This window comes from Elephas maximus, chromosome X (assembly GCF_024166365.1).
Source record: "Elephas maximus indicus isolate mEleMax1 chromosome X, mEleMax1 primary haplotype, whole genome shotgun sequence".
NCBI lineage: Eukaryota > Metazoa > Chordata > Mammalia > Proboscidea > Elephantidae > Elephas > Elephas maximus.
In genome coordinates, this window is record NC_064846.1 from 54055512 (window position 1) to 54077371 (window position 21860).

At 36.0% G+C, this 21860-nt stretch overlaps 1 protein-coding gene across 1 annotated transcript in view; it reads right to left on the reverse strand.

Annotated features, from left to right (window-relative positions):
• Nucleotides 1-3525: 3525 nt before the first annotated feature.
• The window catches only part of FAM199X (family with sequence similarity 199, X-linked), a 30449-nt gene continuing 12114 nt past the window's right edge, over nt 3526-21860 (reverse strand). The window contains exons 3-6 of the mRNA XM_049871630.1: nt 13398-13547; nt 12988-13149; nt 11085-11351; nt 3526-9871 (exon numbers count right to left, since the gene is read on the reverse strand). Coding sequence (XP_049727587.1) covers nt 9701-9871; nt 11085-11351; nt 12988-13149; nt 13398-13547 — 750 coding nt within the window. The 3' untranslated portion in view covers nt 3526-9700. The remainder of the gene's footprint in view (nt 9872-11084; nt 11352-12987; nt 13150-13397; nt 13548-21860) is intronic.

A 21860-nucleotide genomic window follows, 5' to 3' on the forward strand; every position in this document is an offset into this window, starting at 1 on the left:
ATTTTCAGATTGCCATCTAGTTTTTTTAATATCAGATTTGATGCACAATTCTGTGAAATCTGACATTTTTTAAAAATTTTGTGGAAGATTTTTCCCTAGAGTATGATTATAAAGTATTGAAGACTCTTTTAAATCTGTTAACCAGACCTAATACACCCAAACTAATATCATCCCCATTCCATGTCACCATATACCTAGTCCAATGATGCTGTCATTGCCCAAAATATTTCTGTAGCTCTTTTAATATACATCAAAGCCAGTTTTTAGACAACACAAGAAAACTAGTCTCATTACTTTTAAAACTACACTTCATTGACCTAACGCAGCAACCTCTAGCTTTATCACTCACCTTAAGTAGCCCTGATGACACAGCAGTTAAAGTGCTTGGTTGCTAACCCGGCAGGTAGGCAGTTCAAACCCACCAGCTGCTCTGCAGGAGAAAGATGTGGTAATCTGCTTCCCTAGAGATTATGGCCTTGGAAACCCTATGAGGCAGTTCTACCCTGTCCTATAGGGTCACTATGAGTCAGGATCAACTCGATGGAAATTATTCACCTTAACCACCAGACAACCTCCAAATGACACTTGGTTTGTCCAAAAACTAAAACTGCTGTAACAGGACAGTCTTAGCCGTTAGTGCGGAGGAAACCCATATGAGAACTGGGTAAAAAGATATGAAACATTACCTAGAAAAACACATCAGCACACATACAAAAAAATTGCCAACAATTTTAATCCCTAGACTCCATGTTAGGAACTCCAGATCTAGGGAAACGAAGATTTGCCACTACTAAGAAAATCCAAAAATGTAGCTACTCCAAAGGAAACTTTTGGAGAAAACCACTCTGAAGGAAACTAATGCACAACGTAACCGGAAAAGCACTGGACTTGGGTATGGTGAATAAGGCACTTCAAAATTTAGATTTGGCTATGTCACTAACTAGTTTTCGGCAAAGAATTCACTCACTTTACACTCAGTGTAAATTTCCTCATTTGCAAAATGGAGGCAGGGAGAAAACGGGATTGAACTAGATCAGGGGTTCCCAGAGTGTATTCGTGGACTGGCAGCATCAGCATCCTCAGGGAACATGTTAGAAATGAAAAAAAAAAAAAAAAAACAGTTGCCGTCAAGTTGATTCCAACTCCTAGCGACCCCATGTGTGCGGAGTAGAACTGTACTGTAGGGTTTTCAATGGCTATTTCAGAAGTAGATCATCAGGCCTTTCTTCCAAGATGTCCCTGGGGTGAACTCAAACCTCCAACCTTTTGGTCAGCAGTTGAGTACAATAACTGTTCCATCACCCAGGGATACCTCAGACCTCCTGCATCAGAAACACTGGGGGTCAGGCCCAGCTATCTGTGTTTTAACAAGCCCTACAAGTGATTCTGATGTGTGCTAAAATTGAAGAATCACTGAGCCTAAGCGATCTCTATCTAAAGTCCCTTTCAGTTCCCAAATTCTCCAGTTTATTTGGAAAGTATAAACTTTGCTAAGTTAAAATACAAAACAAAATCCAACCACCTGTCTCATCTGTTAAAAATATTTCTTAAAACTCATTTCTAAGGAATAAAATAAGAATCCCTATTTTTCCTTATATCCCCCCCGTCGCCTTGCAGAATTCTTTATAAATACTGCTCAAATCTTTACCACATGGGCCAATTTGGACTAAAAAAAGAAAATTCTTGGACTCAGAGGTAAGGAGGACAAATACCTGGTTTACTTTACCTTGAACAGTTACTTCCCCCCTCCTGCCTGCCACCCAAATTATTCTATTTTAACAACAAAGTAGTAAGAAAAACAATTGGAATTTTTTTATTTAAAAGCAATACATATCTCACTTTCAATGAAAATGTGCTCAAGAGATACCATCAGGATTTATGCAATAGTAGAAATGATTATTCTACCTTGGTGCTAACAAAATGCAGAGTAACTTTGAAATTAATAAGACTAATGATTATGATTTTGATTCTAAATAAGCAGGCAGGATATTTGATATTAAAGAAGTATTTTTATTTATGGGGGTATGATGAGGGTATCATAATTATTTATTGAAAAGGAGCGTCCTTTTAAAAATAACATACTGAAATATTTAAAAATGAAATATGTCATCTGGGGTTAGCTTCATTATCATTAGAGATGGGGGTGAGTGGGTGGGTGGTAGACAAAACAAAACTGGCCGTGAGATAAAATTTGCATTGGATACAGGCACATCAGGACTCATTTTACTGTTATCTCTACTTGAAATTTTTCACAATACCAAGCTGAAAGTACATAAATCCCATTATCTCCTGTTTTTAAGAGGAAAAAAAAAAGCATATAATGGGATCCTGGTGACCAAATGAATAGAATGTTAAAAACAGTATTTACCCATTAAGATAAAAAATAACTTTGTACCTAAATCTAGTATTTACCAACCTAATACTAAGAAACATGGACAATATAACACAAACGTCCCATTTACCATGAAATCCAAATTGATGGCAACCGGGTAAATTATCAGGCTCAAGTAACAGTAACTATTAAGGCTCTCATATCACACGAATAAACAAACACTGAGCAATGATTCTGAAATTCACATTTCTACTTATTTGTAAGCATAGTTTTTAGAATGGAGCCTTTAAAACTGTATACATGTAGTTCTGTACCCTAGCATTGTCACTTACAGTTGTTTTTGCATCACAGAGGAAGGACAAACACAAAAAGCTGAATGGCAGCATTCCGTACCAATAAACTGAGAAACTAGCACCAAATTGTCAACATTATTCAAACAGTAAACCTTATTCATAAAACCAAAACCAAAAGCCATTGCCATCAAGTCGATTCCGACTCGTAGAGACCCCTATAGGACAGAGTAGATCTGCCCCACAGGGTTTCCAAGGAGCGGCTGGTGGACTCAAACTGCTGACGTTTTGGTTAACCGAGGTCTTAAGCAATGAGCCACCAGGGCTCCTAAAACTTATTCATAGTCAAATGAAATTTCCTAGGCTGTAATCTTTAGGGGAGCAGATGGCCAGTCTTTGTCCCGCAGAGCTCCCGGGTGGGTTCAAACCACCAACCTTTTGATTTAAGCAGTCAAGCACTGAACTGCTGTGCCACCAGGGGTCCTTTTCCCCACTTTGGTACTGGCTTTAGGGAAGCAGGAAATGAAATACAGCTTGTTCTTTCTTTAACGCCAGTCACCAACAGTTGGGCAGCAGTTCTTAGCTACTGTTTGCTGTTCAACAGTAAGATAATGATGGTCACTACATAAACTATCAAATCGCTAGAACAGCACTATCCTGTAGAATTTGTTGGGATGACAGAAATGTCCTATATCCTGTACTTTCCAATACAGTAGCCTCTAGCCACATGTGGCTATTGAGCACTTGAGGGATTGCAAATGTGACTAAGGAATTAAACTATAAATTTTATTTCATTTTAATTAACTTAAATAGCCACGTGTGGCTAGTGGCTACCATCCTGGACAGCACAGCTTTAGAGTAAAAGCTAAGAGAAAAAAACACACACAACTCACATGTTTCACTTAATATCTAACTCACATTTATTAAAAACTGAAGAATACAGAAAAGCATGACTAAGACTGGCTTTATTAAACAAGCTGAATGAACTTACCTTTCACTAATAAATGAAAGCATTTAATACCACAAAAGGAATTTTGAGAATGAGGTCTATTTCAACCTCTGAAATAAAAAAACAAAAGCAGCAACAAAATTTCCCCAAAAAAAGAGCAACCACAGACCCCCCTCTAGTGGCAAGAGATAAAAGTACTGCTGAAAAGCTAATTGCTCCTGTATATATACAGCTATGAGTAAAACTGCTCACGGATGTTTCTTTTATAAAATTATAACTTAAAAATTCTAGATCCATATGTAAGAAAAACAAATCTGATTTTTCTATCAATGAAAATTAGACCTAATTTTTACTTACTATGAATGCTAACCTCTCTAGGAATCTGATCTCTCCAGAAAAAAAGGTAGTATTGCCAATGACATTTAGGAAACTGGGGGCTTTCACAAAACAAAAGTTGATGGAGCCGTAAGGAAACTGTGAGCAAAGAAAAAAAAAAAAGAAAGCAATTCTTCTCTGTTGATAAATGATCTGGGATGCACCATCAACAAGTAGCTAACTTCAAAATATAAGGTAGTAAGCAGCAGTCGGGTTTGTTAAAACTCAAGATACATCAAAATAAACAATAAAAATGATATTACAAGAGCTCCGAATAACCAAAACAACACTTTTCATTCTGATATTCAGTTTCAAAACACAGCTCTGCCACATTGCCAGTTTTAATTACAACCATACATACTCATTTAGATTTAACTACTAAACTACTTTCAAGTACAGAAGGAACTCAAGATACAAACTACTGTGTGACAGCTATTGTTATTCCCTCACAGCTTCAAGAAAAACAGCTTTTATATACACGGCAGTAAGTACAGAATGTACAGAAGACAGTTATATATACAAAGTGCATTAATATAGTAATACATTTAGCAGAAATACAGGAAAAAAATCCTGGTTAACAATCTGATACATTACAGTATTTAAGACTACTTGAAGATTCTCCAAACCAGTCAGCTTCCTACTTGCTTTGGTTATGATATTGATGCTACATAACTAACATTTGTAACTAAAAAAAAAAATTGAAATTTTTAACCATCTGTGAAATGTTTTACATATACTTGTGTTTATCTTTAATAGCTTTTTACGACAGTCCTATTAAATCTCCAACCTGAAGATACAGAATGGATAATACTTATACCTAAAATAGAAGAGCCAAATAAGAAATTAAATTGATCCACTAAAGGAATAGACATTGTCTTCTCTGTTCCTAAAAGCCTCAGCTACATAATCTAACCCAAGTTTCAACTTAAATCCAGGAGATCAGCTACTATTAAGGAGCGAGCAGCTCCGCCAAACAAGTCATGGCTTCAGGCCACTGTTCCTTAGAACAATTCAGAATAGTAAGTGTTAACTTGGCATTTCTACACATTAATTCTACAACTACCTTTAAATAGTCAAAACGTATATGCACAAGTAGACCAATTTTCCCCTTTCCCACCCCATCCCTCACCACAAAAAAGAACACAGATTTCCACAGGTTCCATTGACCACAAAGATATAATAAATCAATTTGACAATAAAAAGTACCACACGTTGAATTCAGGAAAAAAACAAAAAAAAAAAAAACCAGTTTTTCTGAGTATGAATGTCAAATAAAAATAAAATGTATCATCATGTGATCTAGGTTAAAAGATTAAGAACCTTAATTTGAAATATAATTGGGGGAGGGGCTAAGAACAAATAGTTTTAATATTAGGAAAAAAAAGGAGAACATTTTAATGAATTAACAGATCTTTTTTTTTTTTTTTAGCTATACCATGCGACTTTCTTACTCTTAACAGCTAGTTAGAAGAACTTCCAGCATTCCTGCTAAGCCTTTTGTAATAAGTAAATTACTTTCCAAAGGAATAAAAATTAAGCATTCTAAGGAGTTATGTTCTGCTGACAGAGATGCCTACGTCCAAATAGCTCACAGACGGTGCTCACCCACTTGGCATAATTTTATTTTAAAGATAAAATTAGAAGCCAGGCTTAAAATGAATCCAAAATTACTACAGTGCCTGTGCACGCAAATACTGAATTTCTAACTAATAGTTCCTTTAAGGATTAAATTTACCTCTAAATTTAGACACGCTGAATGTCAGTGTGCTCAACGCGAACACTATTATTTGAATACTACTGTTCCAAACTATAAACTAACTTTAAGTAACCCCCTCCCGATTCCAGACAGACATTTTTCTTGAGGATAGAAGTGTTAAAAGGTAATTTGTTAAAGGGAAAGTGGGGAGGGAATTGTTCCAGCTATGACACAAATCAATGCAGAGAACCCCTCAAGTTGGCAAGAGAACCAACTTGCTAGATAATCTCTGTTCTCGGAGAAGCTTTTGCCCACACCTTGAAAATTATTCTTCCAGGTACTAAAAGTTATCTGGTTTAAAAAAGTTTCTTGCCTATGACTTTTTTTGGGGGGGTGGGGAATACATTAAAGCATACTTTAGCTCACTTTCAATGTGCAATGACCTAGCTGGGCCAAAAGTAAAATTATGCAAATGAAATTGTAAGATCTGAAGGTTTTTGTTTAGTTTTATATTCTATAACCATTGATTGGCTCAATTTAAAGGCTTTGCTCACTGGTATCCAAGACCATGGGTGTTTTATAAAACAAATTACATTTAGATTGTTTTTGAGTTTGGAAAAGCCTGATATTGACAGAAAGTACAGAGTTCACCTTTAAGGCACATGAGGCTATACAGAGAAAGCCACGAACAAAAGTCTCTGCTAGAGAACCGGGAGATAAACTAGACTTCTTTACTGGTCGTGGACTAACTTTTTTGGCTTAAATGCAAAGACATTTGATACAGTTCACAATTTTTAAAGCTCATCAGAATCAGGATACCTTTCTTTATACAGTAGTTTCCTGCAATTTTTTCTTTATAAGGGGACTCAGCACTTTTAAAAGTTGAGTAAAATGAGATGTCCACCCAATCTATAAAGAGTCATTTAATTAGAAGTCTGGGATGAATTCAGCAATGTCTGTTTTACCCAAAGGACTGAGGAACTTGACAAAACTTTCATAGCCTAACCAAAAATGAGACAAGTCTCATTAAAAAATAAAGTGTTCTTTTCCTCTGAGTTCCTGTTAAGACAGAGTGAACTGACCCTTTACACCCCACTACACATTATAGTGCGTTGCCATACTTTTACTTGCAAAACTACAGAAAACTACAGGCCATTTTGTTTAACTCAAGGTTCATAATTTTAAAAGCTGTGGGGAGTACTGAACAGAATACTACAAAATCTCTAATAAAACGCTTCTGGATAAATCTGTGAGGACTTTATCAGGCCCTCAGTTAACAAGGTTTATTTTTAAAGGCGAGACTTATTTGTTCCAGTGTCAATTCTCCAGAGATGAAAATTGACACTGGATCAAATAAGTCTTGCTTTTTATTTTTACTTTCGAATGGTTAGTTAGGATTTATATTTTAAAAGAAAAACAGTGAGTTGGATTTGTTTTAAATTGAACTCAGAGGTATTATTTATTCCAACAAAGAGATAATTCAAAGCTACTACATGAGCAAGAAAACCAAAAAAAGTATAACACAAGAGCAAAGAACAAAAGAGTTTTTTGTTTATGTATTTTTCTGCATTGGGGAGGGGGAGTGGAGAAAGACTTTTCTATCTCCCTCTTGGATCATAAGCAAACCCAAGTCATTTAATTTTTTTCTTTTAATCGAAGGAAGTATGTTTAATCTCCTCCAAATCAAATTTATGGGCTGTCTCTAATTTATAGTACCATAAAGACAGAGTGCATAGAGATTTACACAAAATCTCATGGCACATGTCTACAAACACTCAAACCTCTATAAACTTAACATGGGTTTTGTGGCCCTTTGGTAAGCTTGTTTAATAGTGACTGAAATTAAATCTAAGGTAGTAAGACTACATGATTGTTGTGAGAGAGTAGAAGAACTGGTCTTATTACATCACAAGCCTGTACAGAATATTCTTCTACTGGTCACGCAAGTAAGTTGCTTCCAAGTATTCAACAGACAAATGCTACTCTATGGTGTTCCAAGGAGCCCTGGTGGCTCAATGGTTAAGAGCTACTACTGCTAACCAAAAGGTCGCAGTTCAAATCCATCAGCCAGCCACTCCTTGGAAACCCTATGGGACAGTTCCACTCTGTCCTATAGGGTCGCTACAGGGTTGGAATTGACCGGGCGGCAACAGGGGATGGTATTCAAAACTGGCCTATTCTCCTTAAAGAGTAGGTAAAGAGACTAACCAATCATTCTCTGAGATTTTGCTTTTGCTAAGAGCAGGTAGGTAATTTACTCTTCTCTCCATTTACTCTTTCTGTATTTGGAAGGGAAAACATGATCCTTCCTCAGGGTATTGTGGAGTCTAGCTCCAAACTTTCTTTGGGCCCTCTAAGCTGGTTAGGAGCACCAAACAGGGCAGGAGGCAAAGTCAGAAGAACTACTCAAACTGAAAGCTATACACACATATATGCTTTTACCTTAGTAATACTTTAAAATATGCATTTAGTAGTCTTCAAAATGTTACAACCATACCACAGACCTCAGCAAAGCTGTAACATTAATTTTTATCCTTAGTTTCCATTATTTGGCTTTCAAAGAACCAAGATGAAATCAAAATTTCAAAAACATGATTGTAAGTGAAGTTTTTCTATCAACTGAGAATTGAGAATTTAGCTTTTAATCTTCTTCTTAACGAGCTACTTGACAGAACAAAAAGTAAAGAAAAAGCTGAAATCCTATTAACCTCTGTGCTCTAGAGTTAAAAAAAAATACTGATTACAACTCCTCCTACTACAGAATCATTATCACCCCCCAAAAGGTTATCCACAATAAAAACAAAAAATTAGGAAAATCAGAAAGCAGCTTGATTGTCAGTAGTATCAGTTTCCATCTTTAACCCAAGTGAACATTCAAAGATGTTAGTAGAAGAAAAGGATACACGCTATTTCTAATACTCATTATAACAAACTCCCTAGGAAAACATTTAAAGAAATGCCATGATTTTTACACTTAAAATTAGAGTTCTATTAATAACCAACAAGTGTTTTCTATATCTTACTGCTTGGTCTATTTCCAGCAATTTATAGAGAAGTTTAACAGAATTTTAAGGGTTTTTATCAGTTACTTTTGAATATGAACTTGTTCACATGCCAGAGCTGTTATTACACCAAATATTTTAAAATTAGAGCTGTGCTGAACAACAACAAAAAAAAAGGCCAACTAGGAGAACTTAAGAGAAAATTCTGCCTGAGACAGTTTTACAGCCTAAAATTTCAGAAAGCCATGGAAAAACAGAATGGGTTGTTTTGCCTGATTGCTTTCTCCACTGAATATTAATCACATAGCATCAAATCTAAAATGCGGCTACTAATAACATTATTTCCTCAGTAGTCATCACTTACAGAAAGAATTCTGAATTTACATAAAATGTAACACAAAAACAAATCTAACAGGAGAAAACACTAGGGCCTGTTCTGATACCTTTGAGTTAATACTACATGAAAATAGAACTAAACCAACGAAGGCACTATTGTAAACAGCAACCCATATTACCCACTTCGAAAAAAGGTTTCCACTAGGAACTGAGAATCATGCTATGGCCCTTTGGAAAAAGTAAACTAATACTACCAAAAGGAAATTGTAACATTAAGAAGGGAACTGAATTACGTAGGATCTCTACACATGTATGTATACTGACATAAATTACTTGTCAGCAGTACCTTGAAATGTTCTAAATTGTAAAAGTACTAGTCTTTGAAAAAAGCCCACTAAACTACTACACAGTTTCAACAGCCAAAATATTTACCTAATAGTGGTTCTTAAATTAGAATGTGTATCAGAATCACCTGGAACACTTGTTAAACCACCACGCTGGGCCCATTCCCCACAAGGTTTGGGGTGGAGCTAAGAATCTGCATTTCTTACCAGTACCCAGGTGATCCTGGTGCTGCTGACCTGGAGACCACACGCTGAGAACCACCGACCTAAATTATTAATGGTACATCAGCACAGCCCTAATCAAAAATTTGGTCAAGATGCATGTAAACAAATAAGGATAGAATAATGCTTAAGAACACTGATAAATTCACCCTTATTACATCAAAACATCTACATCTGCTTCGTGGTCTTCCTCAGTCACTTTCAAGGACAGCACTTCTTCATTAAGGAAGAGCCCGCTGAGCCTCTCCTTCCGAGCCTGCCTCTGCTCTTTCAGCTGCCTCTTGCGTAAGGCCTTCTGCTGTAACTTTCGCTGCTTGGAACGCTTCTGTCAAAATAAAAAAATTTCTAAATCAGTAAGGTTCAGTTCTGGAAAATCTACCACACAGGGTTTTATGGATCAGAGTCTACATTTTCAGGATTTTAAGAGATGTTCAAATTTCTCTGCAGCACAATCCCCTGTTCCAATAAGTGAACCACTGACTAGACATGAAAATGACTCTTCAAGATTATTTTTATGGTGTTTAACCAGTAAATCTTCTGATCGGGAAGGATTGAAACATTCTGGCCAGTTAGGAGTAGCCCGTCATTTCAAAGACTTTTTATCAAATTAAGGTACATTTTTTTTTTTTAGTGTCCATGCATAGCAAATACACAATTAATACTAGGGAACAATATTGAATACAAATGTAGATAAAGCTTGCCGTTTTCATATTTGGCAAAGCTTAATACCATTTAAAAGCCCACTAGGAACCCAGTGGGTACTCTAATCTCTGTCACTGGTGAAGTGATGTCAAAAAGGAATGACCACATATCCAGAGAAATCCCTTGGCAACCAACAAAGTTGGCTATGTTTCTGCTGCTTCAGTAAGAGCCAGGGAAGGAATCATTGTGTATCTTGAAGTCACCACTGGGATCCCAAAGAGTTACAGAGATCCCTTTTATCATCTCTAACTTGGCTCCAAACTCTGTTGACACTGCAAGAACTGAACCCTCCTGCTAAGCATCACAGATCCATTCTATATGCATTTATAGCTTTCTTTTTTTCTTAAGTGCCCAACAATATTATACAGAATATTTCCAACTGTGAAAAGAGTAGACAGAAATGACAGAAAGCATTATTATATTTTTAAATTAGCTAAGAAGAAACAATCAAGATTAATTAACACATTAAGAAAACATTTAATACAGAAGACATACAGAACACTCATAGGAGCTAATAGACAGCAACATAGTGAGATTCGCTCAGTAGTGAGTTGCAGTCAATATTGCAATCTTGAGAATCACTCATTATTTTCATCAATTTATCGCACTTAAAACAGACAGAGAAATCAGATAAAATTGAATGCAATATTCTTGTGGGTCAAAACAGCATTTCAAGAATGCTTTGTTCAACAGCAGAGCATCCTGCTTGTTCAATTAAAACCAAAACCCACAGGCATCTAGATAGTAGGATCATTTTAACTCCTCAAGAAATTGATATGAAGAAGTACTAATGTTAATATCGAAAGGGAAAACTTTGTATTGATTAGACGTTTTACTTTTGAATCCCGAATCCGCTCTGCTGCACTTGCAGACAGGTTGCTGTCACTGTGTGCTCGACTCATGTTGGCACTGGAGTTTGAAGCAGAGTTTCCAACACTGGACCCACTGCTGCTTGCAGAACTGACCATGCTGGCACTGCTGCTGCTGGCACTGGCACTGGCACCGCTCACTCCACTGGTGCTTGCACAACTAAAGTTGCTTCTCTTCCAGGCCTCTCTTGCAGGCCGTTGGCGAGGGCTATGCTCCTTGATATAGTTTCTGACCTTTGAACACACAGGCAAAAAGTGGTTAGTATTGTACCTTGATGTTCCACCCTCAAAATGCTAGAGAAAAAAGGAATATTGCACTTAATTTTAGAAATTGTCAAAGTTGCTGCAGCAGAATCCTGATCAAAAGGGGGAAAATGTAGAACAGAATGTAAACTCTCGATAGTATCTAGACTTCCTGAAGCTATAGAGGCTGGATGAACCGCTGAAACTACTACCCTGAGATAATCTTCAAACCTTAAACCAAAAATGTCCCCTGGAGTCTTCTTAAAACCAAAGAGGAGTTTAGCTTAACTAGTAAAGAATGTCTGCCTTGAGCATTAAGCTCCTTTAAGAACTATCTATATGGAATCCAACTGACAACAGCAATTTGAAAGGTTATATAGGAAACTTAGGGGGCACTGAGTGTATGTTAATGGGGAGGAACAAAGTGGAGAAGGAAGCTGAGAACGGTTGCACAACTCAAGGAATGTAATCAGTGCCACTGAATTGTATGTGTAGAAATTGCTGAATTGGTGTAAAGCCTGTTGTGTATATTCTCAACCACAAGAAAAATAAATTATATTTTCAAAAGAGCACTGCAGATGTATATAGGCAGACTGTAAGGGCAAAAGAAATCTCTAAATTTAGAAATGAGTGCCAGAAAAACTGACAATGTCCAAAATTCTAGAAAATCTGATAGAGAACTAGATTTTTAAAGTATATAAAATATAATATGTAAATAGAAGGCTGTTAGCCTCCAGAATTTATGGTTATAAGAAAATAACACTCTGAAATAGAAGCTATCAATAAAATAAAATGAATAAGATAAGCCGTTTTTTGAAGTCTCCACTTAAGATGATTTGAGTAAGCTGCTGATTAAATCAAAGACAAGAGTGTTTCCTAAATCTCTGCTTTGGGCCAAGGGCACCTGTCTTCAAGTGCAAGGCATCAACTTAATCAGACTAATGGAAAATTGCCGGGAATGTAGAAAATTATAGTATGTCTATTGGGAGGAATTGCTGAAATGATACAAATTTTTCGCAATAATGATAAACGCAAAAACAAACTATGAAAGTAGAACATAAGAACATAAATATTTATCCAACCATCTACCAGAGGAAAAGAAAGGAGGAAATTTTACATTTAGAAGATACCAGAAATGCATATTTCAGATGGCACAGGAGAAATTCATTCAGTTTTCACTCTATCCAAACTCAATTATTCCTTAAGGCTATTCAAGTTCCTCTGCTCAGATGTTAGTATAGCTAAACCAAAGTATACCTCTCATTAACCAGTATCTTGATTCTATCAATCAGTCTCTTGTAAGCTGAGTTAGAATAAATCTATACCCTAGCCTGTCCACACCCTAAAATGATAAAATTCAGTTTCAAAGACTATACAATTGAAGAACAGGTTCTATCTAGATCCACACTGACCCCTGATGACAAGTCCTGCCAGGTGTGATGTACATAGAACCTTTTAAAACCACAATGTGTTCTGTAATAGTACCATTATTTTTTTTCTAACAATACATTTCACAGTGGTAAATTCTATCTTAATTATCTATGTATTTACATATTATTATTCAATTCTACATTTTATAAGATAGTATTTTCAATAGCTGTACAATCTGTTGTTTTTCTTTACATACCTGCTTCAGTTTTTCATCTGTGAGACAGTTAAGTTCAATAATAAACTCACTGTCTGTAGGGGAGATTTGAGCAGAAGGATCAATGATTTTAATAATATCAAGTTGCTCCCGAAGACCCATCTCAGTACTGACTTTACGACTCAGATACTCAATATATTCCACCTATGTGATGAAAAATTACAAGAAACAAAATCAATGCTAAAATCTCTGATCCTTTAGTATGTCATTTATGTGTTTACTTATCAGAAGCATTTAATATTGTATTTGTTCACTGCAAAACATTTAGTTAAAGTTCAAATTCAGATTTACTAAGCAATTCACATTTACCCAATGGCTTTAAATGGGCAATAAAGTGAGCATCACCTATTCTCCACACATAGGTTTTTAATTAAGAATGACAAGGTCTCTACCTGCTCATCATTTGTCATTGCACTCCAAGGAAGTTCATCTAAATTCCGGTGTTTGTTTTTCTTTTTTGGAAGCAGGCAAGGTGAACTTGGAATACTGGGTATGACATCAGAAAGCACATCACTCCCACTGGCAATGTCACTGCCTGGTAACTTTGTAAAAATAAGGTGGTGGGGATGAGTAGGGAAGGCAAAATTTTTTAAAAAATACATTTTAAATACCACAGTATATTTCACATTGATTAAAAGCTACTTTAACATCAGACTAATGGCAAATACAGACTAAGAAGCCATTAAGTCTTATCCATGCCTATTTCAAAGGAGCAACATCAGTATACCCTTTGTATGTATTCACTCATTCAATTAAAGATATTTTCCAAAAGCATAAAATCATATTCAAGACTTGTTAACTATGCTAACTTAAGAGTCAATCATCAAAGTTTTTAATTTGTGAATTAGGAGCCCTGATCTATATCACAGGAGATCTCAGAGATCTGCACTAACCAGTGTATTGCCAGATACTAGGCTCCATACTGCCAATATAAAGCTAACTAAGTCATGATCTTTGTCCTCAAGTCTGTATCAACAAGTGCAAGACAATTAAAATAGTCACCTTTTAGCTAAAATAACAGACTAGCTCACAAAATAGAGAATATCACCTGTGAGTACTGTGCTCCTTTGAAAATTCATCAATATGATACCAAAAGGTCAAAAATTACTCTAAAGCAAAGAAGAGAAGATAAGGGCGCAGGGAAACTAGATCAATGGAAAGGGAACAACCAGAATGGAAATGAGAATGTTCACACATTGTGAGGAATGCAAATATCACTGAACAATCTGTGTAGAAATTGTTCAATGAGAACCTAAACTACTATATAAACCTTCACTGAAAACATACTAGTGTTTTTTAAAAGTTTAAAGATGCCGTTAATATAAAGCAAAACACTTTACAGACCAAAAGTATTATAAATTAAAAGTTAGAAAAAAATAAGAGATAAAGTGTAAACAAAGGAGAAATACAAGAAACCTTAACAGGAAATCAAATCAGTTTAAAATGAAATGGATAACAACATGTTCTAATTTTACATTGCCTATTAAAAACCAATACGTATTACCAATTAGAGTAGATTTAATTTTAAATAAATGTTTTTAAGTCATTCAACAAAAAGATGAATTATTTTCTTTTACAAGGACTATGTAACAATTTTCAAAGAGACTGGTTTCATTTTTACAAGGTACAAAACAGCGCCTTTTTGTTGTTGTTGTCTTTTGGTTTTTCCGATTCTGTAATTATATCTGAACTCTGGACGATTACCAGATTTTTGAAGTTACCAAAACAGAAGAGCTACGTTAGGCATGAAGACTATTGGAATCACATGTATTTGGACTCCTAGTGTACACCCGGCATTATAAATGGTACAGAGGATATAAAGGACTATAAGTCGTGGCCCTGACACAGACGTTTATACTCCACTTGGGAAGGCAATACAATACCACAAATATTCAATTATACAACATAGCACATAACGAATGCTAGGTTTGAGATAGCAGGTCTTCGATGGAAATATCTAGCAACAGGCTGAAGCTACAGGGCTAAAGCAGAGAGCTACAAGGGACTGCAGGCAGGCAGAATGGGGAGTCAATCAAACTCAAGTGCGAAGTGAAGCCACGACAATGGGACTGATCACTATGCAAGGTGAACCATGACATTTTGAGTGAAACTAAGTTAGAAAGAAAACCTTTCTACACCTCCATACGTAGCTACTACTCTTAAAGGTCACATTTTCATTTTGACAGTCATTGATAAATCCAAGTGCATAAGTGACTTCCAACAATTTGTACAACTTCCTTTAAAATGCCATTAACTAACACTGCTTGAATTGTTTACCCTTTAGCCCTGGTGGCACTGTGGTTAAGAGCTCAGCTGCTAACCAAAATGGTCGGCAGTTTGAATCCACCAGCTACTCCTTGGAAACTCTGTGGGGGGCAGTTCTACTCTGTCCTGTAGGATCACTATGAGTTGGAATCGACTCGATGGCAACAGGTTTGGTTTTGGGTTTTTTGTATCCCTTTTAACATAGGAGCCCTGGTGGCGAAGTGGTTAAAGATCTTGGCCATTAACTGAAAGGTCAGCAGTTCGAAAACTCCAGCTGTTCTGTGGGAGAAAGATGCGACAGTCTGCTTTCTTAAAGATTTACAGCCTTGGAAACCCTGTAGGGCAGTTCTACTCTTGTCCTATAGGGTCGCTATGAGTCGGAATTGACTCAACGGCAACCAGTTTGCATTTATTCCTAACATTACCTAGTTGGTGCTTTTAAAGGAGTTTTGCTGAATGCACACGTGAAAGCCATCTCTTTTTCAGGCTTTAATGACAAAAAAGAAAATGCTATTTTCCCTTTGAAAGCCTTCAAACCACAACATTACTGGCTTAAAGATTTCTCTGAAGTCCCTAAAACAAGATGAAATATCCCTTAATAGATGAAAGGTCTCCTCTACTTCAAGCTCCTTTGATAAATGAAATAAAGGAACTCACAAAATACCTATACTTGCAAAACTTAAAGAAAAATTTTCATCTAAGTCTTTAGTAGAGTACCTGTCAGTCGCCAAGCTATACAAATACGCTAAGCACTTAAATTTGTGCCTTGAATTCTGTTTGTTTGTGGGGATAGGGTTGTAAAAAGGGCAATGGTTCTTTGCCCACTTTTTCACACAGAAGTAAAAAGAGCCCTGACAGAGTTCCAATCCCAGCTCCCTGGCTCAGTAGCTGCGTGATCTTGTGCTGGTTAACTGGCTTCTTTGAATGTTAAGTGTCTCCAGTAAAATGTGGCTAATGCCATCATCTCAAAGGATTACTGACAGCTTTAAATGAGATAACATGCCTGGCACGTAGGTGACACTCAATAAATTGATGTATTTTTCTTTTTCCATCTCTTGCAGTGCTTTTTGACCCTAAAAAAGAGGAAGCATAAATTCTCAAACAATCCCACATGTGGCTGCGGTGACTGGGTTGTTCCACAAAGCAGTCTTTCAGAATGGCAAAAGGGGAAAAAGGAAAAAGGCATTTAGGTAAGGAGAATAATTTAATAAAATCATACACATTAAAAAAGGGGGGTAAGTTTAAGGAGACTAATATGATTAAAATAGAAAATCTGTGCCAGGGGTTTGCAAGCTCACAAAAAGAACCAGAAGCTATTATATGGTTTGCAGAAATAGGCCGATAACGTTTTCTAAGTAGAAGTAGTAACTTGATGAAATTGATCGTGAGTGAAGACTAGTTAAAAAGCAGTATAGGGGCAAGATAGAGTGTGGAAAGATTGGAATTAGACAGGAAGCTCTTGTAATCTAGGCCTGGAGTAAGATAAACAAAGGAGTCTCTAAATGGTGCAAAGGGTTAATGCACTCAGCTGCTAACCAAAAGGTTGGGGGTTTGAGCCTGCCCAGAAGCACCTTGGAAGAAAGGCCTGGCAATCTACTTCCAAAAAATCAGCCACTGAAAATCCTGTGGAGCACAGTTCTACTCTGACACACGTGAGGTCACCATGAGTCAGAATCTACTGAATGACACCTGGTTAAGATAAGGAAAGATGGAAAGAAAAAGAGGAGTGGATGTGAAATTTTTCTAATAAAATTTACAAAGCTGCTTGATAACTGAATGGGTAAGGGTAATGATAATCAGACACACCGAGATCAGAAGAAAACTGGTGGCATTTCAGTCATACAACCCACCCACACAGCAAGAAAACCGAAGCAATGTTACAGATCTTATTTTACAAATAAGGGAAATGACATCCAGGCAGAATTCAGAGTAGGACACAAGCCCAGTGCTCTCAACTATGTCATGCAGTCTTGTCATGGAGGTAGTGTGGATTGAGAGAACGATATTTGCAACAGAGCTTGTGGTGATAACGGGAGAAACATGCACAAGCGTCCTTTGAACAGCCAATCATTATTTTCACTACCCTAAAACATGTCATAAAGCAGTGCCTATTTCTCCCCATGGTAACACTGTAATTGGAAACCACATTGCTGACCAGCAACTCAGCAGCAGATGATAGCTTGGCATTAGATAATAAGGTCATCCAAGTGGAAAGGTCAAGTAGTCGATTGAAGATATGAGATTAGAGCAATAGATGTAGAGCAGAATTAATTATATTGGCTCCTGTATATTTGTCAGGCCAGCCATTATCTATTTTATAACTGACAATAAATTTCAGAATAAAAATGCTTAATAATTCCTATCCCACATTTTTAGGACAACACTATTTAGCATGTTTATATTATCATCAGTAATTGTGACAAGTAGGGGGAATTAAATCAAACCTCTGCCATATTTTCTGCAGGATGCAGCAGAATTTTACGAGTAAGCTCATTTCTATAACAGCTGATGTATAATTTCAGATTGCACCTCTAGGTTTCAAGTGTGACAGCTGAATTACTCTTTAAATTTTCTACGCTTTCTTGCTCAACAATAGAAATAATTTCTTAAGCTCTAAGACTAATCAAATATACCTTAATAATAAAAGGACGACAGGTACAGAATACTATCAGCAAAACAAAAACTAAGATGCTACTTCATTCTAAAGTTAAAACCCAACCTTATAAGTAATGTTTCTCTTCCCACAGAATCTATGAATCATTTATATTTACTTTTGTAGTAACTGAAACACCAGTTTTTTAAAAAAAGATTTAAACAGATGCAGTTTTATCACAACAGAGGTAATAAGAATCTTCCAACTACAGTAAACAATTTTTAGTCTATATTAATTCTAACATATAATTAGTAATTATCCTCTTGGATAATTTATTGCTCATCATTGTGAGGTCCCTCAATGACAAGAGAGAGCATTTTAAACCTTTCAGCATATTTAACTAGCAAATATCCATGGTAACAGAGTACCCATATTTCAATTTCAGAAGTGGGAAAACACATTACTACAGCAGGCTCGATTTTTGTTGTTATGTTGTAGTCACTCATGTACATTAACAGTAAGTGGTTGGAGGTAGTTTTTCACTCTAACTACTCATGAAATGGGTGAAAAACAGAGCGATTAAAAAAAACGCTTTCACCTTGCAACATTATGGATGATGGGCGCTCCAGATAAATCACTTGAAATATGTATAAAAATATTTTTAGAATTACCAGGGCTCCATGTGATTATTATGCTCTACTAAGAATCCTTATAGTCTGATTTTAAATATAAAGTGACCTCTTTAGGAAAAAAAAAAAGCTGAAGAATAAAAAGAGACCCTCATTGCTGTACTATATACAATAAAAAAAAAAATCTGAAACATATGTAAATAGGGGAATGGTTTCACAAGTTCTGGTACATCTAGTAGCAGGAATATTATGCAGCCATTAAAAAAATTATTATGAAGATGACGAAAAGGTTTATATATTAAATGAGAAAAACTTATTACAAACCCCACAGCTAACATCACACTAAATGGTGAAAGACTGAAAGCTTTCACACTGAGATCAGGAACAAGACAAGGATGCCTGCTCTCACCACTGCTAGTTTTAGCCAGAGCAATTAGGCAAGAAAAATAAATAAAAGGCATCCAAATCAGAAAGGAAGAGACTAAACTATTTCTATTCATAGATGACATGATCCTATATATAGAAAACCTCACAGAATCTACAAGAAAGCTACTGGAGCTAATAAATGAATTCAGCAAAGCTGAAGGGCACAAGATCAACACACGAAAAATCAGCTGTTATTTTTCTATACACCAGCGATGAACAATCTGAAAAGGAAATTAAAAAAAAATTCCATTTATATTAGCATCTCAAAGAATAAAATACCAAGGAATAAATTTAACCAGGGATGTGAAAGATTTGTACACAGAAAACTACAAAACATTGTCATTGCAGAAAGAAATTAAAGAAAATCCAAATAAATGGAAAGACATCCTGTGTTTAATGAACTGGGAAACTTAATATTCTTAAGATGACAATACCACCCAAAGTGATATGAAGATTCAAGACAATTCCCATCCAAACTCCAAATGCCTAATTTGCAGAAACAGACAAACTAATCATAAAGTTCATATGGAACTGCAAGGGATCCTGAATAGCCAAACCAACCCTGATAAAGAACAAAGTGGAAGGTCTCACACTTCCCAATTTCAAAACTTACTACAAAGCTACATTAAGCAAAACAGGTGGTACTGACATAGGATAGAAATACAGACTAATGGAATAGAATTCGGAGTCCAGATATAAGCCCATACATCTGTGCTTATCTGATTTTTGACAAGGGTACCCAAGACCGTTCAATAAGGAAAGAATTTCTTCAACAAATGGTGCTGGGGCCACTGGATATCCACAGGCAAAGAATGAAGTTGGACCCCTAGCCCACGCAATGAACAAAAATAAGTCAAAATGGATCAAAGACCTAAATGTAAGAGCTGAAACTATAAACTCTTAGATGAAACCAACCCAAACCAAACACATTGCTGTCATGTCAATTCCGACTCACAGCAACTCTATAGGACAGAGCAGAACTGCCCCACAGGGTTTTCAAGGTGGATTCAAACTGCCGACCTTTTGGTTAGCAACCAAGCTCTTAACCACTGTGCCACCAGGGCTCCCGCGGAAGAAAACATAGGCATAAATCTTCATGAGTCTGGATTAGGTAACGGTTTTTTAGATATGACACTCAAAGCACAAGCAGTCAAAGAAAAATAGATAAATTGGGCTTCATCAAAATTAAAAAACTTCTGTGTGTCAAAGGACACTATCAAGAAAGTGAAAAAGACAACTCACAGAATGGGAGAAAATATTTGCAAATCATTTATCTGATAAGGGTTTAGTGTCCAGAATATGTTATAAACTCTTCTACCTCAACAATAAAAACACAAATAACCCAATTAAAAATGGGCAAAGGATTTGAATTAACGTTTCTCCAAAGAAGATAAACAAATGGCCAACAAGTACATGAAAAGATACTCAACATCATTAGTCATTAAGGAAATGCAGTTCAAAACCACAATGAGATATCATTTTATACCCAATAGGATGATTATAATGAAAAAGACAGATAATGACAAGTGTTGTTGAGGATGTAGAGAAACTGGAACCCTCATACACTGCTGGTGGGAATGTAAAATGGCGTGGCCCCTTTGAAAAGTTTGGCAGTTCTTCAAAAAGTTAAAAATAGAATTACCATAAAAACCAGTTGCCTTTGAGTCAACTGTGACTTATGGCAAACTCAAGTGTGTCAGAGTAGAGAACCGTGTTCCACAAGGTTTTCAGTGGTTGATTTTTCAGAAGTAGATCACCAGGCCTTTCTTCTGAGGTTGGACTCAAACCTCTAACCCTTTGGTTAGCTGCCAACACATTAACTGTTTATACCACCCAGGGATTCACACATGGGGTCACCATGAGTCGGAATCGAGTCTACAGCAACTGGTTTTTCAGCATTACTGTATGACCCAGCAATTCCACTCCTCGATGTAAACTTAATAGAAATGAAAACTACATCCACACAAAAACTTTTATGTGAATATTCACAGCAGCATTATTCATAATGGCAAAAATACAGGAACAACTCAAGTGTCCATCAACCGATGAATGGGTAAGTGAAATGTGGTACATGGTACTAGAGTATTATTTAGCCATAAAAAGGAATGAAGTACTGAATGCTACAACATGGCTGAATCTTGAAAACATTATGGTAAGTGAAAGAAGCCAGACACAAAAGGTCACAAATCGTATGAGTCCATTTATATGAAATATCTAGAACAGGCAAATCCATAAAGACAGCAGTTTCAGTGTTTGCTAGGCTATACCGGTAGGGGGAAATTGGGACAAACTGTTAATAAGTTTTTTTTTTTTTCTTTTTTGAGGTGATACGAATGTTCTGGAATTAGATAGTGGTGATGGTTACATACCACTGTGGATATAATAATTAATAATGGTCATTCAATTGTACACTTTAAGAGGATTAAAATAGTGAATTTTATGATACGTAAATTTTATCTAAAAAAGTTAAACATTTTTTAAAATTTTTATCTGAATCATGTTCTAGACTCATATAACATAAACACATTTGAAATAATATAAAACATAAAAACAGAGGGGTTGTAGATTATTTTTTCCTCTTTAAAAACTTCTCTTAACTTTCAGTACAACAAACTGAGACCAATCTAAATATCATTAGGGAAATGATTAAATAAATTATGAGGCAGCTATCAAAAAGAATGATATATATTAACTGAAAAAAGGAACGGTCTGAACAGACTGAAGTACAATCCCTTCTGTTTGTGTTTTTAATGATATGCAAACATACCTGTATCTGCATAAGCTCTTAATAGTGGTAACCTCAGCAAGGTGGAACTGGGAGACTTCTGTGTTTTTGGTTTTTTATAATAAGAAAATGTTTGAAATAAAATCAAATTTGATTCCTCTTTTGGAATACAACTTAGACTATCTAGATGGCTTTTGAACATAGTAGGCATTCATGT